This window comes from Andrographis paniculata, unplaced genomic scaffold (assembly GCF_009805555.1).
Source record: "Andrographis paniculata isolate CXL003 unplaced genomic scaffold, ASM980555v1 Contig57END, whole genome shotgun sequence".
NCBI lineage: Eukaryota > Viridiplantae > Streptophyta > Magnoliopsida > Lamiales > Acanthaceae > Andrographis > Andrographis paniculata.
Genome location: NW_026137592.1, coordinates 141479 through 167118, shown reverse-complemented (window position 1 = coordinate 167118; position 25640 = coordinate 141479). Strand labels below are relative to the sequence as shown.

Here is a 25640-nt window from a genome sequence, read left to right as displayed (position 1 = left end):
TCTTTTCTTCTTCTTCTTCCTTTCTGTGGTTAATTTTTACTACAAAACAATTTCTGTTTGATGGGTCGAATCAAGAATTACAATTACAAACATACAATGGTCAATCGATAATCACCTTACTCTTCTTATTAACAATTCCATATAATTTTCTTCAAGGAGGTGCGTCATCAGTCATACGTTGGCTTTCATTGATTATTCTTATTACTACTACATATTAAACGCGGCAATTAATTGAAACATATATACATATAGTATTATGGTGCAATGATGCATACATGCATGCACATGTAACAAGTGTCTCTATGTATATGACCATTTGACTTTTATGACAAGCTAGCTAGCTAGCTAGCTAATTTATCAATGTCGGTTCCTTTGACACTGTCAAAAGCTTTGAATACTACTACTACTAATGATCATCTGGAAGTCCCTCCTACCGCTACTACATTTGAATGATTCATCCACGTTTGCCCAACTCAACTGCCTCGATGCCCCCAAGAAGATGAAGACGAAGACGAAGCTGAAGAGCCCGCTACCTATATACAACAAACATTGCAATGTTGTGGCTACCTGCCTGACTACGTGGATGTCGCAGTTGCAGCAGCAACAGCATATGTCTGGAACAAGTATGATAGGATTTTCTTGTAACCCCCCTCCCCGCCAATGCCCATGCCTGTGTTAGGATCCACAAGGTAAGGCACCTGCCCACCATTTCACTTGCACCTTCAAATTCTCCTCCAGATACATGAATTTAAATTAGTATTAGTAATGAAAGAATACTTCACCTCTTCAGATCCAGACAACTCATACAGCAACTCTGCTCGTTTTGACCCCCTGCCCACACTCTCAAGAATGTAAGCAAGTTCCAGTTCACAAAGGGCTTCGCGAACAATCCGAGCATACTGCACTCAGAGCAATTACATCTTCATACAATTCATGAATTCATCCATGGACTTCTTAGCCTAAGGCTTGTTATCATTCCGCCATGCAAAATTCTAAATGTCGCTATGCTAATGTGATTTTGATCCCACTAATGCTTCAAAAGTACTCAAGGACACCTCTTAACTCCTCCTATGTCTCTAATCACTAGGAAAGATATTATTAAACCTTCAAATTCACCTAGCACAACTTTGTGCTAATTAGTGTGAAAAATAAAAATAAAATAAAACTGTGCTAATGCAAGTCAGAAAGGGCAAATACAAGAAACAATAACTCTGAAGCAAGAAAGTGAAACCCCATGGATAGCTTCTTCTGTACTTACAGGATTGTTTTCGTAGGAGAAAAGTTCCAGTTTGTGGGGAGGTGGTTCTTTAATGGAATTCTTCCATAATGTCATGCCTCTGCCTGCTCGAAGAAGTGTTGGTACCCATCCAGTGAGGGGCGTGCTGCAGAACAGGCATGATGGTCCAAAAGTTGAAATATGTAATCCACATACTTTCTAATCTAATAAAGCTGTTAATACTTACTGGAAGATCTAAATAATAATAATAATAATAAAGCACACCATGACATCATATGGGCTGAAGAACCAAAGCTGACAAAGAACTGGAATACCCTTTCCTGATTTCAAAAGCTTGCTGTCCAATTAGCATGTATTTTCATGGATGAAAACAATTTTTAAGGATGCCAAAATGCAAATCTTACAACAGAAATTTTAAGTGTGTTTGTTTGTGGGTTTTAGTTTTTGGGTTTGATTTTTGAATAGTAAAAAATTGAATTTGAATAGTTGTTTGATGTGATGTTTTGAATATAAAATAAATTTGTAATATAATATAAAATAATAAAATAAAAAATAATTGTTTGATGCGATATTTTTTAAGAGAAAAAATATCTGAATAGTAAAAACCTATGGTAAAATTACAAAAGAACACAAGGGTTTAAACAAATTAATTAAGACAATGAGATCCAGCTAAGTGCATCAACGTGGCATAACGAATAACCCATGCTCTAAAGCAAATCTAAAAAGCAGAAATTACTATGTAATTACCTCTCCAACAATCCAAATGAGGGGTTCTTGTTTCCACCATACTGCTGAAATAAGTACTTTACAATGTCACCTAATCAACAATAAAATAGAAAACCCAAAAGTTGAAAGCCTGGGCAAGATAAAAGTCAAAAGAGGCTGTTAAGAAAATCATGTCCACAATCTGAATTTACCGTAAAATCTGTTAAAAATCATGAGGAAAACTACAGATCTTTCATAGGCATTGTAAAAATATGACACATTTGAAAACAAATAGAGATTTTAGTAAGTGGTAGTACCACTACAAGCAGGAGCTAAGACATGTCGCAACAATATAACAATCCAATATTTCACTAACTTGTGAAGGGGCTATGGGATATCTTAATATGGACGCAAGTACAACACAAATCATTTCATATGTGAAGATATATTTGTCTGAAAGCCTTACTGCTTTCATACATCACAGTTCCAGTATTGGGGTCAACAAGGAAAGGGAACCTGCAAAAGGATAAATTTAGTAAGTAATAATCCAATGAAGCCATCCAGCCATAAAAAATTTGAGGATCCTTTTAAATATAGAAACAAGGTGAATGTATTCAGAGTTTAAAGACTATTATCCTCATCATCACCACAACCCCCTATGCGCTTATTCCACTATGTCTGGTCCATGAGTCATTGACACAAGTATTTATTCTTTGCAAAGTGAGGCAGAAAGATCATTGACTGTTTGAGAGACTTCGAATTCACTATAATGCATTTACATAATCATAAATCACACTAATTTAAATACAAAAACTTGAACCTTAAATTCCAGGATTGCTAACATTGAAAACAGATAATCAAAGAACACTTGCAATCAACTTTTCGGGTGTGTGACCTATTCGGATTATCATTAATATGAGCAAACAGGATGCCTTCAACCATTAGAAATTCTCATTAGTAGGATGAACACCATCCTTTCAATCGTCATCTTAACTAACAGTTCACTGGTACTGCATATGGTTCCAACAGCAACTGTCATAACTGATAAAATAAAAACGAAATGATTGTTTCCTTGCAGAGAAATAGGATGTAGCTTCAATGATATGTGAAGTATAATAGCATACTGTTCCCTGCCACCAAGTGTTTTAAGCATTGGCCTGTGTCTTATTGACCCTTTTGGACATGGAAATATCTGCACAAACAAAGGGTTGTTTTCAAGAATCAATTACAACTGCCCTAAAAAATTCTGTAAGAGGCAGAAAATTTAGTTGAAAGTGCAGTATGATTGCTAGTCTGAGAGGACATTGATAAATTAAATTTATTAACTTAGGGGCACCCTAAGTAAATTATGCACTTCAAAAATTTCTCTTGAGCACCTCCACAGATAAATCAAGCTCAGTTATAGCCTCTCGAACCCGACGGCAGAAGGGGCATGCCTCTGTTTACAAGTTCAATACTTGTCAGTTAGTCTGAGGTCAGATAATTTACTGCATGTATTGCAAAAGAGTGATAACATACTTCTTCCATGTATCGTGAACTGGAAGAACTTACCAAATTCAAAAAGCTGGAGACGTAGGGGAGGCCCTGTTTCCTGCTGGTTGTTTAAATCATCAGATATCGATCTAGACCCCCAAGGGAACCTTGCTATGCTAGACAAGGAAGAGGTAGCCTCCTAGCAGAATTTAAAAAGAAAGAAAAATGAGATCAAATATGCAAAGACATGCATAAACACAAACACGGATAAATAGAGAAATGCCCAAAGAACGTGGAATGGAGAGAAGATTATCCCATCCGCATTCGACAATATAACAGCATTATGGAGTATTGTATATAACCTCCTACTAACAACATAGAATAGAAGAGAAGAAGAAGCGTTCAAAACCTCGAGCACATAGTTTCTTTCTCCAGAGGGATCTCCAGCCTGCGAGACAGTCGAAGCATGAGAAGCGCAGCATGCTTACATATTACTCAAGCCCTAAGTCATTTAATTACTCAAAACACAACCGAGAAGCAATCGGAGCAACAGGATTACGCACGGAGACTAGTTTAAGCAAGGGACAGAGGAAAGACAGGAAACTTGTGGATGGAGCAACGGTGGTTCCGTCGACAGCATCTTCTTCTTCTTTCTCTGTGGAATTAATAATCTTTTCTTGATTCAGAGAATTTCTGGAATAGGAGCGGTTTCTCTTGCACAGGGGGTGAGTTGAGAGGTTGATGGTGAGGGGGATCCGAGAGATTGCACGACAAGTAGAAGTGAGAGTATTAGAATTGCAATTGCAATTGCAGTTGCAGGCGGAGGATGGAAAGAATATGGAAGATGGGATTGACATTGAGGAAGAAAATGAAGAGTAGCGTTACAGCTGCACAGTGATTAGCGCTTGCTTGCTAGCAGCAGTCAAGAATGGCAGCGGTGGATAGATAGATCGATAGCTAGCTAGCTAGCTACCGGGTTAGATATTATTGTTAATTAATGACGACGATAATAATAATAATTATAATTGTAATTGCAATTGTAACGGTGAATCACTGAAGAAAAGCAGTAGGTTTAGGTCAGGTCCAGGACTCAGTAGAGAGCTAGCTTTAAGCGGCGTAATATAGCGTGTCCACCCCTGGCCCAACTAAACTGCACCGCTCTCCCTCTCCAAGCACGGAGCGTATCGACGACTGACTGTCATCTACTCATTTATCTATCTTCCCCCTCGTTTCCCTTATCATTAAATCGAAAATGACGCAGCATTTCAGCATATTCTCCCTCTCTCCCTTCGGCCCTTTTGCAACTCACCTCACCTGCCTTTCCCTTCCTCGAGTCATCATTAAATCACCCTTCTTTAGGTAAATTGGGGAACAGGAGGAACATTCTCTCTCTCTCTCTCTAGATATATTTATATATATTTTTACTTTGGAGGGGAGTTTGATCGATGGATCTATGGTGCCTGCATGCCGAAAGCAATGGATTTCTCCTCGGAAATTCGTTTTCTGATAGGCCCCTTTACTGGAACTTGAGAAATAATCAATCAATTGGATGGCAAGTTAGGTTGTCGAGGAAGGAATCTTCTCTTGGCTATCGTCGGCATCGATCGGTTTCGCTCAGGGCTACGGGTAAAAAAAACAATGGAAATTCTAGTTCGGACTCCTACTCTGCCAATTCTGGTGAATATTCCTTCCACCCTTCCTTTTTTTCTTGTCTTCACCCGAAAAGAAGAATCTTCTGTGAACTTGTTGATTTGTGATGCCTAGGTGGTATAGGGATAGGGATAGGGAGACCGAGTAGCCTGTTAGCCCATTGCTTGCTGAAAGAAATTTCCCAAACTTTGGACGTGTTTTGTTTTGTACAGAACCTTACACACACCTAGTAGGTGAACATTTTATAGTAGTGTGATATTTCTTATGATGTTCACGATGATCGTTGTTGTATGACGTCCTATGCCTAAATGATCAAAGGTTGGAGCTTTTGATGGTTCTGTCTGTGTGCCCTTTCGTGTATAGCAGCTTGGTGAAAATCATGAAAGGAAATTTCAGACACATTATGAGGTTTAACCTGGATATATAAGAAGGGTATAGCATATGACTGTTGGAGGTCAGAATGCTAATGCATCTATCTAATTTGTTCTCATAAACTTATGTCCAAGAATAGTTAAGCCCAGTGACCTCAGAGTCTACTTGCATTCGAATGTCTTTTGAGAGTTTTGGTAACGTTGATGGTGATGTTAAATGTAGGAGGGGGCGTCCAGCCATGACATTTGAATTGGGGCTTGAGGCTTGAAATTCATTTTGTGTGGATGTTTTTGCATTTGCAGGAGACCACGATGATTTGAAAGCTAGAGGAGATGGAGTTAAGCGAAGCAATGATCCTCCCGGAAGTGATATGTCTGGCGATGCCGCCGGTGTGCAGAAGTCTAATTATAAACCTTTGAACTGGAGAGAGTTTAGAGCATTGCTCTACCTGCAGGAGCAGGTATTTCTTTCTTGAAGGCATTTGCTATTGAGGTTTATGGATTGATATTCATGCTGATACCCTCACTACTGAAACATCCTTCTCTCTCCACGAACTAGATTCTGATTTGGCATGCTTGAATTTACTGTTACATTTGGTTGCTTTGTTGCAAGTGTAAAAAACACAATGGTTGAACTATCAAAATAGTGCAAAGAAAGTGTAGGATCTGTGCTAAAATTTTGTCACAGGCTGAAACTGCAGATGCTGCTGACAATCAAGATAGAACTTCGCCTGGGTCAAAGTCGCTTCCCCTCAAGTGGGCACACCCCATTTCAGCGCCTGAGAATGGTTGCCTCCTTGTGGCTACGGAAAAGCTTGATGGAGTTCGCACCTTTGAGAGGACTGTAGTCCTACTCCTGCGATCTGGAACAAGGAATCCATATGAGGGTCCATTTGGGGTTGTAATCAATCGCCCACTGCACAAAAGAATGAGACACATGAGTCCTGCTAATGCAGAGCTGGCAACTACATTTGCTGATTGTTCTTTGCATTTTGGCGGACCTCTTGATGCAAGCATGTTCTTGTTGAGAGCTGGAGATAACGGAGGCCTTGCCGGATTTGAAGAGGTGATTCCTGGTATATATTTTGGCTCCCGAAATACTCTGGATGAAGCCTCAGCATTGATAAAGAAGGGGCAGCTTAGGCCTCAGGATTTCAAATTCTTCATGGGATATGCTGGGTGGCAGCTGGACCAACTGTTGGACGAGGTGGAGTCCAACTATTGGTATGTTGCCGCCTGCAGCGCAAACTTGTTATCTGGGGTTTCTGCACAAAATTCTTCGTCCTCCTCCTCTGAAGGTTTGTGGGGAGAGATTCTGCAACTAATGGGGGGTCACTATTCTGATCTGAGCCGCAAGCCTAAGCAAGATCTTTAGTTCTGGCTCAAATGTACAGTGTTGAAACTCTTCAGTTTAGAGGTAGCAGTTTTGCTGCTGCTGCTCCTCCTTTGATGTAGCATCTCTCTCTCTCTCTCTCTCACTACATATATATATATATATATGTGATAAATGATTCTATTCTATATAACATCCGCTGTTTTATGCATGTATGGTGTGGTGTGGGTGTAATTACATTGAGGTGTACTATTCGATACATTTACAAATTTCCTCATCTACTTAAAATTATCACTAGGTCAAGAATATAATCTTCAATATATGGTTGAACCCAAGCTTCCTAAGGAGTACTAGGTCCTGCTGTTACCTATGTGTGCGTTGCGTTTGAGAAAGAACGAGGCATATTATGTTTGTATATTTTCTGTTAGGATAGGGTATGATAGGATAGTTTCTAAATTTGGGAACAGTGTGTACACAAATCAATTTCAATAATACCCCCTCCCCCCGAAAGTGTTCCTGTCCATTACTTGCCAAGCAAATTTACAACTTACATATGCTTCCCTTCCCTTCTCACACAAACAGCACAACATGATTGATATGATATGATATAATCAGTAGCAGCCTTGGCACTTTCCTTCTCTATCCATCTTGTTGTTGCTGTGGTGTTTGTGTTTTAAGGTTTTGCTGCTGCATCCTGGTGAGATAGACAGATAATGTTTGAAATGAAAGAATGAAGCAATCCTAACAGGATCTTCTATTCTGGCCTTGGTTTACCCATCCGTGTCTTGCGCACTGCCTCTTGGATCTGTCTCTCATGCTCTTTCAGCATGTCTTCCATGTTGCCCCCCGGTGGCATCAGTGGCCCGGAGAAGTGTATCCTGCTTCTCTTTGGTGCATACCCCCCCTGTAACATAAATGGAACAGTTTGCAGACTAATTAATATAATAGTAGCAAATGATAGTAAAGGGACAAATGGAAATGCAGCTAGTTTGAACAACATACCATCAAGTTATTGGACGAAGACAAGGCAGAGGTGTCCTTGGAGTGATAATCTGATGGGTCTTGTAGTGATGGAAGCACTTGAAAGCCATTTCCATGTTGGGAAGAACTCAAGGTACGCGCTGAGACTAAACCCGGATCACCATTGATCTTGTTACCACCCCAAGAATATCCTCCCACAATAGTAGGGTGGATCATTGAGCTTGAGTGATTAAGGCCGGCTTTCAGATCTCCAATTGGGCGCCTTTGCCTTTCCTCCTCCTGTTGATTGAACACGTAAGTGGATCCCCTGTTTAGTTGCTCCTGTTGCAAAATTCCTCAATCTTAGTTGTAATGAAGAAAGATTGATTGATGGTATGCACAGTAGAAGGGATGATCATAATTCATAAATGGGAAGTATCTTTGAAAGTACTTGTGGAAGGGGCTTCTGCACTGTGGAGTTGTTCTTGGCATATTCAGCTTCACAGCCTTTTGCACTCTCATCCATTCCCATTCCCATTTCCATTTCCCTCTGCCTTTTCCTGGACATCCAATTACATAGACCATGTATATATATAAGTAACGAAGTATTTTAGAACTAAGATACATTCATCATTTCCTTCTGGATGCAGCTCAAGGTTACCTTCTTGCTTCTTCTCTGAGCCTGGCATCAAATTCTTTGCTGGGAGGATATTTAGGTAGGCTGGATGGATCGCAGGGGAGAGGGTTTGTCACGAAGAACTGGCAGGAACAGACAAGAATATGATAATGGATTGGAAACAAACAGCATTTCATTACTACTCTACCTCTGTCTCTGTCATAGAGCAGCCAGCAATTAGCAGTACAGTAGCATCAAATCAAATCAAATCAAAACCCAAAAGAGCCAGGCAGCCAATATATACATATACATACACATACACATCCACATAAGCGAGCAAGCAAGCATGCATGCATACCTGGCTTTTGAGTGCAGAAGCAGCAGTCCCCCTTCCCTCGGGATCTATGGACAAGAGTACTTCCAGCAGAGCCAAGGCCGACGGAGGGAATTCTCTGAATACATCAGACAGGCGTCGCTTGTAAGCGCGCTGTGATTTAAAACTACTAGCATGAGGGAATTTTGCTTTGGTCCAATACTCCTCTGTAGGAGAACCACATAGCTTGAAGATCTTGTGCATTTGCTCCACCTATCACAGCATTCATAGATAGACACATAGATAGATCATTGATGTGGTATACATAAAGATGAGCTCAACACCAACAAAACGCCTCATTTATAAACGAAAGAGAAAAAAAAAAGGAGCAAGTAACAACAACATTCTAGAAACTCAGCAGCAGTAGCAATTACCTCTGTTCTCCCGGGCATGATAGGCTTCCCAATAAACAATTCAGCCAGAATACAGCCAACGCTCCATAAATCAATCGCCGGTCCGTACTCTTTCGCTCCTAGCAACAGCTCAGGTGCTCTATACCACAAAGTAACCACGCGGCTTGTCAATGGTTGCTTCTGGAAGTTGGCCAACCCGAAGTCTCCAATCTTCAGATTTCCCTTACTGTCAACTAGCAGATTTGCACCTTTGATGTCTCGATGAAGGATGCCGCAGCTATGGCAGTGTTCTAACCCACATAAAATTTGCTTCATGAAACATTTGATCTGCAGCCACATCGCATACATGATTAAAAAACCAAAGCATTATGCGAAGGGTGGGCTGGGCTCCAAATACGCAAACAATGCCAGCCAGCCATTAATTAGTCATTGTATTACTACTTCAAATCATAGACCAGAGCAGACAAGACCAGACCAGACCAAATCGATTATACATTTTGAAAGAAGAGAGAATGGCGTGCACCTGTGGTTCAGTAAATTTGGGCACATCCGGCGATGCTAAAAGTCCAGCAAGATCGTGTTCCATGTAATCGAAAACGAGATAGAAGCTTCCCGATACCCTTGATAGGACCAGGGCATCAAGCTTCATGACATTGGGGTGGTGGTCTAATCTGCGTAGGATACAAACCTCTCTTGCCATGAAGCGGACGCTCTCTGGGTCCATATTAACAAATCTTACCTTTTTCATCGCCACAGTTTTGTTGTTGGTTAGATCACGGGCCATGTAAACACTGCTATACGTTCCCTGCCCAATCTGAAACACATACACCATACATTACATTACATTACACTTTATTATAATTACTACTATTAAAGTTGTCTTGTGTTGCAGAGAAGTAACCAAGTAAATGCACCAAACTAACTCATTGACTCATCAGTGCATTGCATGGAAGATAAACTAAATTAAATCAAATTCAACTGACTTTGCTCAGTTTCTCATACGAGTCTGTCCTCCGAGGAGTCCAACCTTTAACAGCCTCCCCAGCCACTGAGGTTAGCCATGGCGGCCACCCGGCAGCAACCTGTTCAGCTTTCGCTCCATGCGGCATGCTGGCCATCCTCTGCGTTCCTTGATGAGCTCTGCTTAATTCCATGGAACAACCGCGCCTTTCCACGATTTTGGTGCTGGCATTGATGTTGTCACCGGCATTTGGAATTGGTGCATTCTTGTGGTGTTGACGAGAAGAGGCTTCATTCTTTGAATCATCCTGCTGGCCTTTGACGTCTTCTTTGGAGGGAGCAACCATAAACATCATCTGCACTGAATATTTTGTTCCATGATCCTCCTTTCCCTTGTTGCAACTTTGGCCATCATAATCATTTCCATTTGATTCTCTTGAACAGAGGCTGCCCATCCTTTCATATATATATATATATATGTATGTATATATTCTCCCCCACCAACGTGCACAATCAGCCCTTCTGGTATGAAGCTTTACGACATTTCATGGCTGGCCCGAATCAGACCAAAAGGAAAGAATCCTATTCTCATGCGAGTGGTTCCTCTCCCCCTCCCCACCAAAAAAAAATTAAAAAACAAAAAAATAAATAAAGAATTGCCCCTTGAAGGATGGTTATTGGAAAATCTTGAATTCAAAGGCACAGGGAGGGATCAACGGGAATTGAATCCAATGGCTCTCCGAATCCCCAAACCAAAGGCATGAATGATACTGAGCAAACGATCAAAGCAGCATCTAGTATATAATGTTAAGATACAGGGAAGAAAGAAGATCAATGATCCGGTAATATAGATAGAGATTCAATTGAAACAAGCTTAAACACGCACACACACGAAATTGATTGATGGGGAAGAAAAGGAGACGAGTGTGAAAAACCCAGACCAGAATGTAGCAGTGCTCATGTACGAATGATGATGATGAATCAGGGGAGGCGTAGAAAAAGACGACGTATATGCGTCATTATTATTATTATTATCCTCATTGTGAGGATCGGAAGAATGCAGATGAATAATAGTATGAAGTGATATGATATTATGATTATGCAGAGGGTTTCTGGTCCAAGGTGAGGGTGGGGGGCTGCAGAGCCTGCCTGCCTAATGCCTAACGGGAGGGAGGGAGGGAGATTTTGGGTGGGTTCCAGAATCGAATTATGCCTCTTCTTATTCTCCTGTCTTGAAATTCTGGGCTGTTGGGAATTACAAATTAACCAAGTAGATGTATATATTATATGATACTATTAATTTCTGTAAAAATATATAATAATATATATATGTATGTATATGTACGTAGTAATTATGTATGTTGCCCTGCCCTCCTCCCTCCTCCCTTGTTCCTACTCCTCCTCTCATTCACATTGAATGAATGAAAATGGTGATAAAGGAAAGAAAGCTAAAAAGAAAGCGAGCGAGCAACAGCTGATGATGTAATAGTAATAGTAATTTGATTGTATTCACATATTGTATCAGCTGCCATCCATCCCAAACACAATGCATGCATGCTCTCTGTCTCTCTCTGTTCTTTCGTTCTCTCTCTCTCTCTCTCTCTCTCTCTCGGGTGGTGGTTGTGGGAGGGACTGGGAAGTCAAGATGCGTACAATACAAGAGAAGCGAAGAGATGGGAATAGATCGATCATATTCATATTCATGGATGATAGATAGATTGATAGATAGATAGATAGATAGATAGATGGTGGCATGGAACCAACTGACTGATAGAAGCCAGCTTGTTTGTAGTGGCAGCAGTTTCATTGATTGATTGAGAGAGAGAGAGAGAGATGGATGGTTGGATCGTTGGAGGGCTGCCTGACCGACCGACTGACTCACTGGCTGACATACTTTGGAGTCTACATTAACATTAACTGATTAACATTGCACCTCTGCCTGTCTGTCTGTCTGTCTGTCTGTCTCTCACGTTCACGTAGAGGAGAGAGAGGGGGCGTGCCTCCCACTATGGCTACGTCACCCCCCCACGACGCCACGTGGCTGCGCAATCTTGCGATCCGTGTTCCTATCTACCGTCTGACTTGCCTTGCTGACTAACTTTTACCAATAATAATAATAGTAATAAATAATAATAATAATAATAATAATAATAATAATAATGTCAATGAATCAGGAAGGAAGGAAGGGGTTAGGTTGTAATGTTCGTTTTAATTGTAGGGCAGGGCGGCAACCCAAACCCAAACCCAAACCCAAACCCAAACGGCTTAAATTAGCTCAGTAGCTTCTGTCGTCTCGTCGCCCAGTGAGAGCAGCCCACACACATATACACAGCGTGCGTCTCCTCTCCTCTGCACATCAACACGTGGTTGCCTCTCTCCATGCATCATCATCCTCATCCTCCTCCCACCTTCGCCTTCGTCTTTATACCATCCTCCCCCTCCTCAATATCCTCACCCACGCTAGTCCCCCAACCCCAAAATTAATTAACTAACTGATACACTACTACCAGTACTAGTACTATATTCCGAGCCGATCAATCATGGATCTCATCAACGCCCTCCTCAACCTCTTTGTGCCGCCGTCTTGCCTACTCATCCTCGCCTTCGCCTGGCCCTCCCTCTGTTTCATCACCCTCTGCGACTGGCTTTACACCACTCTTTTCGCCGCCGAGGACATGCACCATAAGGTGGTCGTCATCACCGGCGCTTCCTCTGGTATTGGAGAGGTAGGTCGCTATTACAAACAATCACACGAACTAAACTACCTCGCTACCTCAATTTTATTTATACAAACAGAGATATGTGTGCTGCAGCAAATTGCTTATCAATATGCGAAGAGAGGGGCAAACCTCGTGTTGGTGGCACGAAGGGAACAGAGGCTGTTTGGAATTAGGGAGAATGCAATAAGGTTGGGTGCGCCGAGTGTGGTGATAATTGCTGCCGATGTTGTCAAGAAGGATGATTGCCACAGGTTTATCAATCAAACAATCAGCTACTACGGACGCGGTAGGTAAATTAATTAAGTACGCTCATCATTGCTTGCTTGATTGATTTATTTACCCTGCTGTTACGTTGATCAAACCACCCTTGCACTCCCCTCGTACAAATGCATGTGTGTGTTAACCGCAAAGAGGTTGTTGGTTCAAGCAATCAATCTACGATAAGAACATTATAAGCTAGATAGAGGCACACACAACCATACATACCTAAATGCATATATTGTGTGTGTGTTGGTTTCCCTCTTGCAGTGGATCATCTGGTGAATACAGTCAGCTTGGGCCACACTTTCTACTTTGAAGAAGCTACGGACACGAACGTGTTTCCCATTTTAATGGTACGCACTTACTATCTGGTCTGGTCTGGTCCGGTCCGGTGTTGTGTGAACGAAAGAGTAAATACTTTATGGTTGCTCTTTTGGAGATTAAGAATGCGTATAGTATATTTGATTGACTATGTTTGTTTGTTTGGTTGATTGATTGATTGATCAGGACATAAACTTTTGGGGCAATGTATATCCAACGCATGTGGCGCTTCCTTATCTGCGGGAAAGCAACGGCCGCATTGTGGTGAATGCCTCGGTTGAGAATTGGCTTCCTTTGCCGAGGATGAGCTTGTACTCTGTAAGTAGTAGAACGACTGACCGACTGACTGACTACTTGTAAAATGCAGGAGCTGATGAGCTGTACACACATTAATTGATAATGTGCATATATCGTATCAGCAGATCATTAGTGGTCTGTCAGTGTCAGCACAGGAGGTTAATTGGGATGCGGTTGTGTTTGTGATTGTGTAGGCTGCGAAATCCGCACTGATAAACTTCTACGAGACACTGAGATTTGAGGTGAAGAGTGAGGTTGGGATAACTGTTGCGACACATGGTTGGATAGGAGCAGAGATGAGCAGAGGGAAGTTTATGATGGAGGAGGGCACTGAGATGCAGTGGAAGGAGGAAAGGGAAGTAAGTTAGTTAGTTAGTTGCAGATTGCAGAATGCCTTAACAAGCAAGTAGCTAGCTAGCCAGGCAACTAGCTAGTGTGATGTGTGATGAATTGATGATGATGATGATGCAGGTGGATGCGAGCGGGGGGCAGGTGGAGGAGTTTGCGAAGGCGGTGGTATCAGGGGCGTGCAGAGGGGATCCGTATGTGAAGTATCCAAGCTGGTATGACATATTCTTCTTGTACAGGGTATTTGCACCTAAAGTCCTCTACTGGACATTCCGACTCCTCCTGGCCAACGGCGGCGGGGCAATGGGGAGAAGAAGGAGAACATCTTTAGTGGGCACAGGGAGGCCCCTTGTGGAGGAGCCCATGCCCATGGCCGCATCCACATTAAGGGTAGTCCCAGTCCCAGTGGATGAAGAAGAATCATCCACCACCACCATGTCTCCATCTCCCACTTCCTCTCCTGGGGCAGCAGGCAGCAGTATTAGTAGTAGAAGTGATAGGCTTCTTGGCAGCCCTGCTGGGTCATCCTTGACCTTTCATCACGCACTCAAAAATGAGTGAGTGATGGGATCGATGTTGTTTACTGTGTTTAGGGTGTGTGTGTTGAGGAGCAGGAGGATACGACCATGGCAATGGCAGTAGAGAGAGGGAGAGAGAGAGAATTGTTGTTGTTGATGATGATGTTGAGATGCAATGAGCAGGAGAACTGAATGAATAAGATAAGCAGAATCAGGCAGTAGCGCACTGCACCCCCTTGTGTTGCATTGCAATGCAATGCAGCAGCTTGTTTCCTCTCCTCTCGTCTCCTCTCCGCAATTATTATAACTGAATCATCCCCAGCCCAGCAGCATTGCATCGTTGTGGTGGAGTGGGGAATAGATGGTATTATTATTGGTTGGACTTTGGACTTTGGACTAGTAGTAAGTAGTCTTGGTAGCAGCAGCAGCAGTAGTACGAAAGCAAACAGAGAGACAGGTAGGTATGTAGGATGGATGGATGAATGGAGGATAGAGTCCTCCTCCTCCAACGGAACGGACCCAAGCCTACAATACCAATACAAAAGACAATACAATACAATACACAATACATGGCCTGCCCCCTTGCATTGACACCCAATTAATTCCTCCTCCCCCCCCCCTCGCTCTTATTATTGTTATTGTTATTCTCTACGCGTCCGTGTTCGTTTTGATTGTGTAGTCATTCATTCATTCTGCCGTGTAGACCTGACTAGACCAGACCAGACTAGAGTGGGAGATAATCTTCCACAGAAATGCTGAGGAATTCTCGTCCTCCTCCTCTATGATGGTGAATGTGATTGGCGCTCCTCTTCGATTGCCCCCCTCCTCCCCCACACTTTGATTTATTGCCTTCATCAGCAGCAGCATTGTCGTCGTCGTCGTCTTCTTCTTCATCATCGTCCTCTGGTCTCTTATTATTGCCATCATCCACTAGCGGGTCCCTGGAATCCAAGTATTGGGCGTCAATGGCGAGTCCGGCGTCGGAGGCGGCCCGCTGCACAGAGTGGGGCGACATAGCTCCGGCGGGCAGGTGCAGGGGCAGGGGCAGGGGTCGGGTGGCTGCTGTTATGGTGGGGAAATTGAGGGTGCGGGGGGAGGAGTCCGGACGGAGGCAGTAGAGAGCGACGTCGTGGGCGACGGCGGCGGCCTCCGGGGTAGTGTAGGATCCTAACCAGAGGCGCTGGGAGGAGCCCGGGACTCTGATTTCTGAGACCCACTTGCCCCACTTGCGGCGCCGGACGCCTTTATACCTCCTGCTGCTGCTGCTCATGCTCATACTCGGACTCGTAATTTCATGTATGTTGGTCGTCCCTTGAGTTGAGTTGAGGAGGAGGAGGAGGAAGGGGCCTTATATAAGTTGAATAACGGGCAAGTCAGAGCCAAAACTTTTTAATTAATTAATTAATTCATTCAAAGGTCAAACTCTAGCCAAACAACAAGAGCGGTGCCTTTTTCCTTTTTTAAATAAGATATTACTAATATCTATGTACACGATAAATGTGTTTCCCATTCCGGCTCTCTGTCTGGGTGAAGTCAGTCAACAAATATAAATAAAATGATAGGGAAAATTCCAAAACTAGAAAGGGTCAAAAATCATCGTTCATACGGACGGAAGGAAGGACAGACACAGATGACATAACACACACCATCACGATGATGATGATGGAAGAGCAGCGGACCACCGACCTACATATAATGCCCTTACGTTGAGCATTATTATATAATAAAGTACTTCCCCAGTTTGTGAGTATAAAATTAAAGTATGTAATAAATAAAATAGTATCAAGTGTATATAAATATTTAACGTGAGATTGTTGTGAGTGAAAGAGAAGGAGAGAGGCGGTCAAGGGATGACCGGGTCTCCGCCCCCACCGACTGCTTTTTTGAATTTGGATTGCTGAATAAATAAATAGAGGATTTATAGATCCAGCACGTGCTTTGCTAAATGGCATGTGTCAGTGTGGACACCGTTGACACCCAGCACCTTTAAGGCATTATCATAGTAGGAGTAAGTGGTGAGGGGAGGGCTGAGCAGCGACCAATAATCCTCTGTGATCACGATCACGATCACGATCACGATCACAATCACAATCACAACGGGTCATAGGTCAAAAGGCAACATTATAACTATCCATTCATACATCTTCAATATTTGAAGGGACCAAACCCAAACCACCACCGATTTGGGATTCCAATTGGAATTTGAGTTCAAAGATCGCCACGGCCAACGTCACTCCACCCTTTTCCTCACTCTATTCAATTCTATTATATTATACTAAGTATATTCTATACTATACTATAATACTATACTACACTATTCTATTCTATTCTATTGTGTGTCCCTCCCTCCCTCCCTGCCTTTCTTTTTCTCCAAGAAGTGAGAACGGATCTTCCATTACAATTTACAACAATACATTCATTCTTGCCAATGCTGCCATCCTCCCTCCCTCCCTCCCTCCCTCTTCTGCTTAATTCCCTATAACTAACTAACTAGCCTCTCTCGATCATGCCATGCCATGCAAAATGCCATGCTTCACTTCAACCACATAAATTAACAACAAGCAAGCACATGTCCATGTCCGAGGATAATAAACAACAAATATGCACTTCTTACATTTGATCTAATCAGTTCAGAGCATTCCCAACTGAATATATGAAGTCCAAGAAACCTGTTCCCTTCAGCAGCCCTTTCCCAGTCAACAGCTCAAAATCCAGAAGCAACAGGAACCCAATCATGGCTGCCCTCCCGTTTATCACTTCATTCTTCCCTGTGAATCCGAACCCTCCCTGTTCTTCATCCACAATCATCCGCACCTGTACACCCATATATATTTCATTCATTATATAGAACATGATATAATCATTCATTCATTCACTCTTTCTTCGGGCAAGTCAAGGAACTATATACGCCCTGTGCACGCCAATACCTCGTCCACGTTGACATCTGTAGCCGTTACACCAGGCTGAGCCTTCCCACTGAACACAATCTCTGTAGATGCATCATCCACTTCCGCATCTCTTCTTATGCTTATGTAGATATTCTCACCATCAACTTTTACAGGATACACAAACAGAGATCTAAGTGGTGGAGTGAGCACTCTCAGCACTGGATTCTTTGGATACCACTCTCTAATCTCCCCAGTTTTCAGGTCAAATGTGCTATCCGTGGTAGGGCACACAATACATCCATCCTGCACCACTCAACTATCAAGTGCATGGGAAATGAAACCTTGAGACCATTTAAAGAAAATTCAACCTCCTCATGTCTCATCGACAAATGAGATGGATGACGGCAAGTTCTTTTAGCTAGCAAGCAAGCAAGCACAGAACAAAGAAAGTTCTTGACTCGTGCACGTGTTGTTTCACATTCAGTCTGGTTGTGGACGCAAAAACTTTAAAATCCAATCTCCAGCTTCATATCTTGCCCCCAAGAAGCAATTAAGTTAAGTTATCAGAGTATTATTTAACTCAGAAATGATTCACTGGCTCCAGTGTTGAAAAACAGCAGGCTGATGCCCATTGGGAATAATATAATCCAACTAGGCTCAAATTGCATGCAGAGCAATCTAACTACGTGTTATGGGTAGACTATATAGATATTACTCACACCCCAAACATCCGAGCCAACATTACATTTCAATATCCTAGGACCAACCCAAGGACTAATTTCCATATAGCGAAAAACAAAGAAAATCGTGGTTCCAACTTACAAGATTTCAGACTCAAATGTTCTGTTGAGAAACTACAATTATGTTGCTTGTTACTGTCTAGCTTTCAGTGCAGAAGGTTTATTTTTCAAACACCTGTGATGTGAGTTATTCGACTTGATTCCCACTGTGTGAAATAGAATTTTACGGAGAATTAATTCTCTTCGACACAAAAAACTTAACAAACAATCCAATCCATCTACTACCTCTAAGCGGGCACGAAGATCAAATCATGTGACAAATCATTCCAGGATTCATTGACCATGCCTAGAGATTCAGTCATATAGTAACTATAACGTAAGGATTTCATAACCGTGCAGCCAGCCAGCCAGTAAAATGAAACAGAGAGAGAGCGAGAGAGAGAGATGCATGGATGCATTGCATTGCATTGCGAAGTAGTACCTGAGTGAGCTTAGCATTGAGCAAGCCTTCGCTGTACGCACCCTCAGCAGGAGACCTGTTCTCAATTGCAAAGACGTCCTGTTTATACCACAGCAGCAGTATAGTCTCTCCATCCTGTATGATGACGCGCCTCTCGCCCTTGGGGAGCGCCGCCAGAGGCACCACCGGAACCCAATTCTTCCCATCTTCTTCAGCCGCTACAGGCGAGGAGGATGGGGGTGATACATCCGTGGCCTTGCATTTGATTACCCTCCTAGAGCGAGGGCGAGGGCGAGGGCGGTGAGAGATAATTACACTACTAGTAGTGTTAGGTGAGGGAAAGCGCAAGAGCAAGGGCGGGGGGTTGTTGGGCGGTGGTTTGTTGCAGCGGAGGGAGCGCGATGAGAGATGAAGAGAGGCGGGCGCAGCTGCGACGGCCATGAGCCGGCTAGCCAGGTTACGCAATTAGCTTAGGGGGGGTTGAGCGGCTGTTGCTGTGGCCGAGGAAGAGAGAGAGATGACGGCACGGCACGGCAGGAAGAAGGAATTCCATGTCCACAGAAAAAAACCAAAAAAAGAAAAAAGGAATAGATAATTTATTGATTAATAATAATAGTAATAATTTATTTATTCTCCACCGTTTGAATTGAATTAATAGAAAAGAATATAATAGAAAAATAGTGTAGGATTATAGTTTTGATAATACTCCGTTCATTTTCTTGTATTATTTTTATTTTTATTTTTATATGAAGAAAAAAACATGTAATGTAATTTCTTGAGACAACCAAAATAAAATAAGCATAAATGTAGCTGTAGCCGTAGCCTGCCTGCCTGCCTGTACTCTTCTAGTCCTTCACTCAACTACCCCACTGGCTCTTCTCTACTGGATCACACACACACACACACACACACACTGACACACAGTCGTTTGTTCGTTCGTTCGTGTACTAGTCTTTCACATCTTCCAAAACTCCTCCTCTCCCCATCTAATTTTACACCCTCCAATTCATGGCTTGAGTTATAGTTGAGATTGACTACATATGTATGTATGCATGCATAAATAAACTTCCAAAATTCCACTGCTACAGAACAATCATCCCCACAACACTCTATATCATCACCGCACACAGAACAAAAATAATAATCATAACACATCCATCCATCACGAGTCAGAAGTAGCAGCGGCAGCAGCACAACACACCTACTACCTTGTGCAATATTCTACGGTGTGAAGCCGCCGGACATCCCTGCTTTCCTTGTGCAGGTGAAAGATGCAACCGATTATCAGGTCCATCAGATTCAGAACCCTTGGAATGAGAATGATAAGATTCTGAAGAGCCCGTCTGGGTTGTCCGCATGGACCTGGTGAAACAGCATCACAAACAAACAATCATCAAGCCTCAGTCTTTAAGAGTTGGTAGCAAACTCACTATGCTCTATGCCAAGTAGTCAAGCTCAATCCATCAACCAACCAACTACTACTACTACTACTATGTCAAAAATGTTTGTTTACATTTACATACCCAGTGGCCTGCATCTTCCAGGACATGCATCTCAACTCCACCTCCCTCTTCGACAGCTTGCTCCTCAGCAATGTGGATTCTCTCAATGTCCTCTACTGCCCATCTATGCAAACTCCTCTCTGCTTTCAGAAAATCAATATGAACTCCTCGAGGAACATCTTCCACGACCTTCCTGCATGCACCACAATTGTAACTTCTTCACTCCCCCCCACCTCAAATGCCAAACAATATGCCATGCCAACTCCAGACAAAACGAACGACTCAGACCTCTTTACTTTTTTTATAAGTTTTAAGGAGGCTCCTTTTGTTCTTGCAAACCATTTGTTTCCACCTCAGGAGAGAGATGTGGCGAAAAAGGTTCCCAGGAAATCTTAGAAATGTTACAATTTGTTTACTTACCACATATTTGTTTCCTCATATGACTGGTACATATCTGAAATACCATTGAGATCAAACACCCAATGTAAACTTGATGACGACGCACCATTAACCTCAATCTGCCGAAGATTAGTGACCACCCACTACATGAATGACAATAACAGCACCACCACCATTAACACTTAGAAGAACTCATCCAGTTTAAAATATGTAACCAAGTAGGAAAAGTCAAAACTGCAAGGTAAGATTTTGAAAAAAAATTTGTATATGCCCATAAATCAATGTGATACAGTACTTTCTAGTTTAAAACTTACTTGTGCCACATCCTTCGAAAACCCATGTTGAATAAGAGCTTCCATGACATCCCGTTTTGAAGAAATCTTCATAGAAGACAAACTTTGAGCACAATGATAATGGGAAAAAAAAAAAGTAAAAGAAAAAAGAGAAAAAGAAGCATCAAGCAGTTGCCAAACATTATAGCATACCTCTTTTGGGAATGTACTTAAGAATGATATAAGCTCAGCAGGATGGTCATCTCCATCTGCTCCAGCCCGAACATTTCCAGGGGTAGCATCTAAAACCCAGACCTTAAATGCCAATCGGTGAAGAACAAGCATATTCAAGATAGGAACTGATCTTTATTATTGATATCAAATCAAATATTTGTTTGGGTTCGGAGATGTTCGAAAATTAGGATATGCCAAACATCTCGACAGAAATTCTATGACTAGAGTAAACTATTTTTTCATTTGATCATAATGACATACAGGTTCATTTGCTCACTCAAAATTACAGTAATGGATCACAAAATTCTGCAACCTTTGTTTGCTTTCTCAATCTTTCGCCGTTGAATGGCTTTCAACAAAAAAGTTGATAATAATTTTCCACTCATCAGCACATTAGTTTTATATCATACTTTGAACATGAAGTATATAGCTAGCTTTTCTTTAAAGACCTAGAATGTAGTAAAACAAATATTCAGCATCTGAACACATTTTCAATTCCTTCTTGTTCTATCATTCATTAGATTTCAATATGCTGACCAAGTACAATCAACTGTCATAAACTACTGCCATATTTTTCATCTAAAAAATATAACTAATACTCTCTCCATCTCATATAAAGTGTCCAATATTTTCATTTCGGTTCGTCCACATAGTTTGTCCTTTTTTAAAAAAAAATGATTACATTTTAATCACATTGTAAATTTCATAACCCATAATTTTTTTAATCTTAATTAAATTATTCAATTATTTAATCTTAACCTACAATTATTCATATTATACCATTATTATTTTTACAATACACATTAATTATAATCTTTCTAATTTTGTGTATCTACGGTAAGTAATCTGGACACTTTATCGGGATGGAGGGATCATGAACTAATACCGGAAGAATTTCACACTTACTCTAACAGGTCGAGCAAGGGGCTTTGCAACTTGATCCACCATGCTCAAGGCAACTACAAGGAAAATTAAAGTGATATAGGAAAACTGATAAAAAATAAATGTCCCTATGATAATTATTCATAGCCAAAAAAACAGAAACTGAATCTACGAAAAAATCAATGACTAAGTTACCTTTACCACCAAAGCTGTGACCAATTACCACACGAGGGGTTAACTTCAGCACGCCAAGCTAGTCAAGGAAGATAAATGTATTGTTAGATAAAAGAATAACAAGCAACACAAGACCATTGCATTATCACCCTGCAAATATAGATACTGAATCTAGTATAGGCCAGACAACCGAGGAAAGTTAAACCACATATGATTGAGCATGCATACTAATTAGGTACATGCTGCATTTTGTAATGAAGTTTAATTAAGTGGATGTGGTGCATGCGGGGGGGTAAATTGCTGAATGCTGCAGACACACAAGCAGCACAAGAGGATTAGCAGCTGGAAGGAGGTCACATGTGGTTCAAACCACTGTGGATGGAAGATTATGTAATGCCTAGTTGAGTGAGGGAACCAACACAAGCATAGGGTGTGGCCGAAACTATTTTTAAGGGAAAAAAAATGGAGAACAGGCAAAAATAATAGATTTCGCTGTTCTTGTAGTCCCCACCACTCACAAAGGAGTGGATATCCTTGATCATTACAAACTTAGCATGGCTATCTGAGCAGCAAACAATCTGAAGACATAAAGCAGCACCCGATTTATATTGAAAATTCCAATCTCAACTGCGAAGAAAAGTAGAAGTGGTAGGAGAAAAAAATGCCGGAAGACAAGAATAGCTGTATGCCAAACAAAAAGGAGAGGGAGGAAACACATACTAGCTTTAAAACATCAAGAGCAGCTGATGCAACAGTATGAGGCCCTTTCCTTCTTAGAGACGCTGAATCACCATGGCACCGCAGGTCTACAAGGAGAAACTATGTCAACGAAGAAAGAGTAAGCTTCAGTTCAACATTGCTAATAAAGTGCATGTTATTAAGTAAAATGACATGCATATTCAGAATAAGTGCAGTGACATCAAATATAGTTGATGTAATAAGAGTGTATTGAATGTAAACATAGTTTTGAAACCTTCGAAAGAAACAATAGAGTAAAAGTACTGTTTGGGGTTTAATTTACTTTTAAGAAAACTAAAATAATAGAAACAAGTCCTTCATTGATTTACCTGCCATTTAGGAAACTCTTTGGCCAATCTCCTGGCAAAAGTTCCTGTTAAAAAAAATAAAAAACTCATAATTACTACCAGTTCAAGAAGCTAAATGTATTATACATAAAAAAGCCAAGTTCACATCACTTTTCAACAATTTTCATAAAAATAAGAAAAAGAGAATCAGTATGATAAGTTTAGTAAATAATTATTTGTCTACTCACCCCAATTTTTTCGGCTACCTAGAATACCATGTAAAAGAACTGCAGTTGGGGGCTGGGGTGCGGTTTTGTCCAAGATGTAACTCCAGGTCACCTGTGATTAAAATTGAAGGACAAAGTTATGTATATATTTGACACAACATTAAAATAACCATGATATTCATGCACCTAGTTTCAAAAAATTGATCCAGGATTTTGTTTTTACATTTTAATGATTGAAGGTATAGATATCCATCAGGAGAAAACATCTTTCTTGCAGTCTGGTGGGCAAGTTAAACTTATGTCGCATAACAGGCAGGAGGTTAACTTAGGCACATACCATGAAGGAAAGACTAACCAACTGAGAGATTGTATTAGGCAGCCAATTTGTTCTTAGTTTAAATCTCAAGTACAAATAAAATGTGAATGAAAGACCCCACTGAACTGAATCGGGTCCATGAGTCACCTAGTCTCCGTACTATCAATAGAATCAATTATAACAAATCACACACTCGTGTTCTGGAAATAATCCACAAATTTGCAGAAAATTTACATTTTCTGAAACATTAGCAAAGAAGGTAGCACATGCATTCTAGTAAACTGCTAACCATAGTTTTATTGCAGGGCACACGACAATTCCTCTGATGAGTTTTAAAAACGGCGTGTGCTTGTGCACAGTCACGGTAAATAGTCATATTTTCTCTTTAGAGGCAGAATACACCCTTCATGGCATGCATCAAACTTCATAAATAACAGCCCATCAAGATTTGAAAGAAAGAAAACCTCTTCATTTATTGATGAAGCAGACACTTACAAAGGGTGAGCTTTAATGAGTTACCACATTTAAATGTATATGTCTCAAATTAAGAGGAAAGTGAATTATGAGAATGAGTACAGCATAATAACAGAATCTCTAAAGGATGAATGACAACAATGTACTCACATCTGCTCCTTGAACAAGATCATATGCCTGCATTGCATAGAGACGTAATGTTATCAATAAACTGCATCTGAAACAAATAAGCAGAGATTAAACCATATCATGGCATATATTAAACGATTCTGTAAATAACGGACCAAAATATCAGCAGGGTTCACCACAATGCTCCTATCTGCTATCCTCTCATCTAGCATTGTCATGGAGGTACCCCGACGGATGGATACCCTTCGCAAGCGACTCAAAGCAACCTGGTAGATGGGTTGCATGAAAAAAATCAGCACAAGCACATTTATATTATCATCCAATCCATGTTGCAAAAGAGGAAGTTGTCCGAGCAATGTAACACAAATTTTATTTTATTTTTTTAAATGTTTTGATTGCATTTGTTGTTTCCTTTCCAAATACAAGAGACTAAAAGCAACAGCCAAACTGTCTGGTGAAAGGATATATAAATTTCATTAAATTTTCACGAAAGCGTTGATGAAAACGATGATTTAAAGAGGTCTGAATGAAGGACTGCATGCAAGAAAAAACAAAAATTGATTTGGTTCTTAATACAAACAGTATGTATGTGTATCTATATGAAGAAGAAAATTTAGAGGAAAAAACCAAAAAAAAAAAAAAAGGAAGAGAAAAGAGAACGATTGGCGGTGGTGAAAAGAAAGAGGAATTACGTGGGCAGAAGAAGGCCGGGAAGTGTTGAGTTTGAGGGGGCAGGGGCAGGGGCAGGGGCAGGGGCAGGGGCAGGGGCGGGGGCGGTGATTAATGGAGGAGGTGAAAGAGAAAGGAAGATCGGAATGGCGGTGGGAGAAAGTGGAAAGAACCGACATTTGTCAAGAATTGGGCGGCGGAGGAAGGAAAGAGGGAGAAACATCAAGGGTAAAGGCAAGAAAAGAAGGAAGAATGAATGAGCAGCGAGGGGAGGAGGAGGAGGAGGAGGAGGAGGGGAGGGGAGGAGAGCTCTCTCTCCCTCTCTCTCTGTCTGTCTTTTTCAGCCTCGGCGTCTCCGCCAGACAAACCAACCCAACCCTCTCTCCCTCTCTCTCTCGCTCGCTCGCTTTTTTTATTTTGGAAAATTATTATTATAATAATTATACACTTGCCTTGGCGTTGACCTTGCCCGAAGTGGACCGAGCCTTGTCTCAGAGGAAGGAGGAGGAGCTAAATTAAATTAGCATTAAATCACGAAGGAACCAACGGACGAACTCTCCTCTCCTCTCCTCTCCACTCCTCTCCTCTCCTCTCCTAAATAAATCACCGGAAGGGAAGGGAAGAGATCTGGTGGGGGCACGGGATTCATACATAATACATATGACCTGAGTACTTGGGACATGGACATGGACATGGACATGGTGATTGGTGGGGATGGCCTGTGCTGTGCGTGCCCTAAATCACAACAGAAAT

The 25640-nt window shown here is 41.5% G+C and overlaps 7 protein-coding genes across 11 annotated transcripts; 2 read left to right on the top strand and 5 right to left on the bottom strand.

Annotated features, from left to right (window-relative positions):
- Positions 1 to 286: 286 nt before the first annotated feature.
- Positions 287 to 4378, bottom strand: LOC127257092 (uncharacterized). 2 transcript variants are annotated; one of them, XM_051283397.1, is made up of 10 exons: positions 3979 to 4378; positions 3825 to 3863; positions 3494 to 3614; positions 3319 to 3380; positions 3067 to 3134; positions 2409 to 2458; positions 1985 to 2054; positions 1259 to 1382; positions 783 to 899; positions 287 to 670 (listed from the first exon to the last, which is right to left on the bottom strand). In XM_051283397.1, exons 1-10 carry the CDS (start codon positions 4270 to 4272, stop codon positions 530 to 532), a joined length of 1086 nt encoding a protein of 361 aa, XP_051139354.1. In that variant the 5' UTR covers positions 4273 to 4378; the 3' UTR covers positions 287 to 529. The 2 variants fall into 2 exon arrangements, with proteins under 2 accessions (XP_051139354.1, XP_051139355.1); XM_051283398.1 differs by having other exon boundaries at positions 287 to 698; positions 3979 to 4373.
- Positions 4379 to 4641: 263 nt separating this feature from the next.
- Positions 4642 to 6980, top strand: LOC127257093 (uncharacterized). Its single transcript, XM_051283399.1, has 3 exons — positions 4642 to 5092; positions 5740 to 5897; positions 6125 to 6980. The coding sequence occupies exons 1-3, from the start codon at positions 4861 to 4863 to the stop codon at positions 6809 to 6811; spliced, it is 1077 nt and encodes a 358-aa protein (XP_051139356.1). The 5' UTR covers positions 4642 to 4860; the 3' UTR covers positions 6812 to 6980.
- A 226-nt stretch (positions 6981 to 7206) lies between these two features.
- Positions 7207 to 12157, bottom strand: LOC127257087 (probable serine/threonine-protein kinase At1g09600). Of its 2 annotated transcripts, none has more exons than XM_051283384.1 (8): positions 10055 to 12157; positions 9595 to 9885; positions 9093 to 9398; positions 8704 to 8931; positions 8391 to 8488; positions 8181 to 8289; positions 7772 to 8071; positions 7207 to 7673 (listed from the first exon to the last, which is right to left on the bottom strand). In XM_051283384.1, exons 1-8 carry the CDS (start codon positions 10484 to 10486, stop codon positions 7524 to 7526), a joined length of 1914 nt encoding a protein of 637 aa, XP_051139341.1. In that variant the 5' UTR covers positions 10487 to 12157; the 3' UTR covers positions 7207 to 7523. The 2 variants fall into 2 exon arrangements, with proteins under 2 accessions (XP_051139341.1, XP_051139342.1); XM_051283385.1 differs by having other exon boundaries at positions 10099 to 10202.
- A 238-nt stretch (positions 12158 to 12395) lies between these two features.
- On the top strand, positions 12396 to 14717 carry LOC127257090 (11-beta-hydroxysteroid dehydrogenase B). Its single transcript, XM_051283392.1, has 6 exons — positions 12396 to 12757; positions 12845 to 13037; positions 13280 to 13365; positions 13520 to 13651; positions 13825 to 13989; positions 14102 to 14717. The coding sequence occupies exons 1-6, from the start codon at positions 12572 to 12574 to the stop codon at positions 14537 to 14539; spliced, it is 1200 nt and encodes a 399-aa protein (XP_051139349.1). The 5' UTR covers positions 12396 to 12571; the 3' UTR covers positions 14540 to 14717.
- A 125-nt stretch (positions 14718 to 14842) lies between these two features.
- On the bottom strand, positions 14843 to 15896 carry LOC127257099 (ethylene-responsive transcription factor ERF013). Its single transcript, XM_051283407.1, has one exon. It carries the CDS (start codon positions 15770 to 15772, stop codon positions 15221 to 15223), a length of 552 nt encoding a protein of 183 aa, XP_051139364.1. The 5' UTR covers positions 15773 to 15896; the 3' UTR covers positions 14843 to 15220.
- Positions 15897 to 17013: 1117 nt separating this feature from the next.
- Positions 17014 to 19155, bottom strand: LOC127257095 (uncharacterized). The gene is made up of 3 exons (XM_051283401.1): positions 18606 to 19155; positions 17424 to 17687; positions 17014 to 17310 (listed from the first exon to the last, which is right to left on the bottom strand). Exons 1-3 carry the CDS (start codon positions 19023 to 19025, stop codon positions 17122 to 17124), a joined length of 873 nt encoding a protein of 290 aa, XP_051139358.1. The 5' UTR covers positions 19026 to 19155; the 3' UTR covers positions 17014 to 17121.
- A 490-nt stretch (positions 19156 to 19645) lies between these two features.
- On the bottom strand, positions 19646 to 25633 carry LOC127257091 (uncharacterized). Of its 3 annotated transcripts, none has more exons than XM_051283394.1 (13): positions 25340 to 25633; positions 24374 to 24484; positions 24240 to 24266; positions 23321 to 23411; positions 23115 to 23158; positions 22768 to 22866; positions 22069 to 22126; positions 21898 to 21950; positions 20971 to 21072; positions 20800 to 20865; positions 20507 to 20628; positions 20108 to 20279; positions 19646 to 19946 (listed from the first exon to the last, which is right to left on the bottom strand). In XM_051283394.1, exons 2-13 carry the CDS (start codon positions 24434 to 24436, stop codon positions 19884 to 19886), a joined length of 960 nt encoding a protein of 319 aa, XP_051139351.1. In that variant the 5' UTR covers positions 24437 to 24484; positions 25340 to 25633; the 3' UTR covers positions 19646 to 19883. The 3 variants fall into 3 exon arrangements, with proteins under 3 accessions (XP_051139351.1, XP_051139350.1, XP_051139352.1); XM_051283393.1 differs by lacking the exon at positions 25340 to 25633 and adding an exon at positions 24911 to 25295; XM_051283395.1 differs by lacking the exon at positions 25340 to 25633 and having other exon boundaries at positions 24240 to 24306; positions 24374 to 24488.
- Positions 25634 to 25640: the final 7 nt, after the last annotated feature.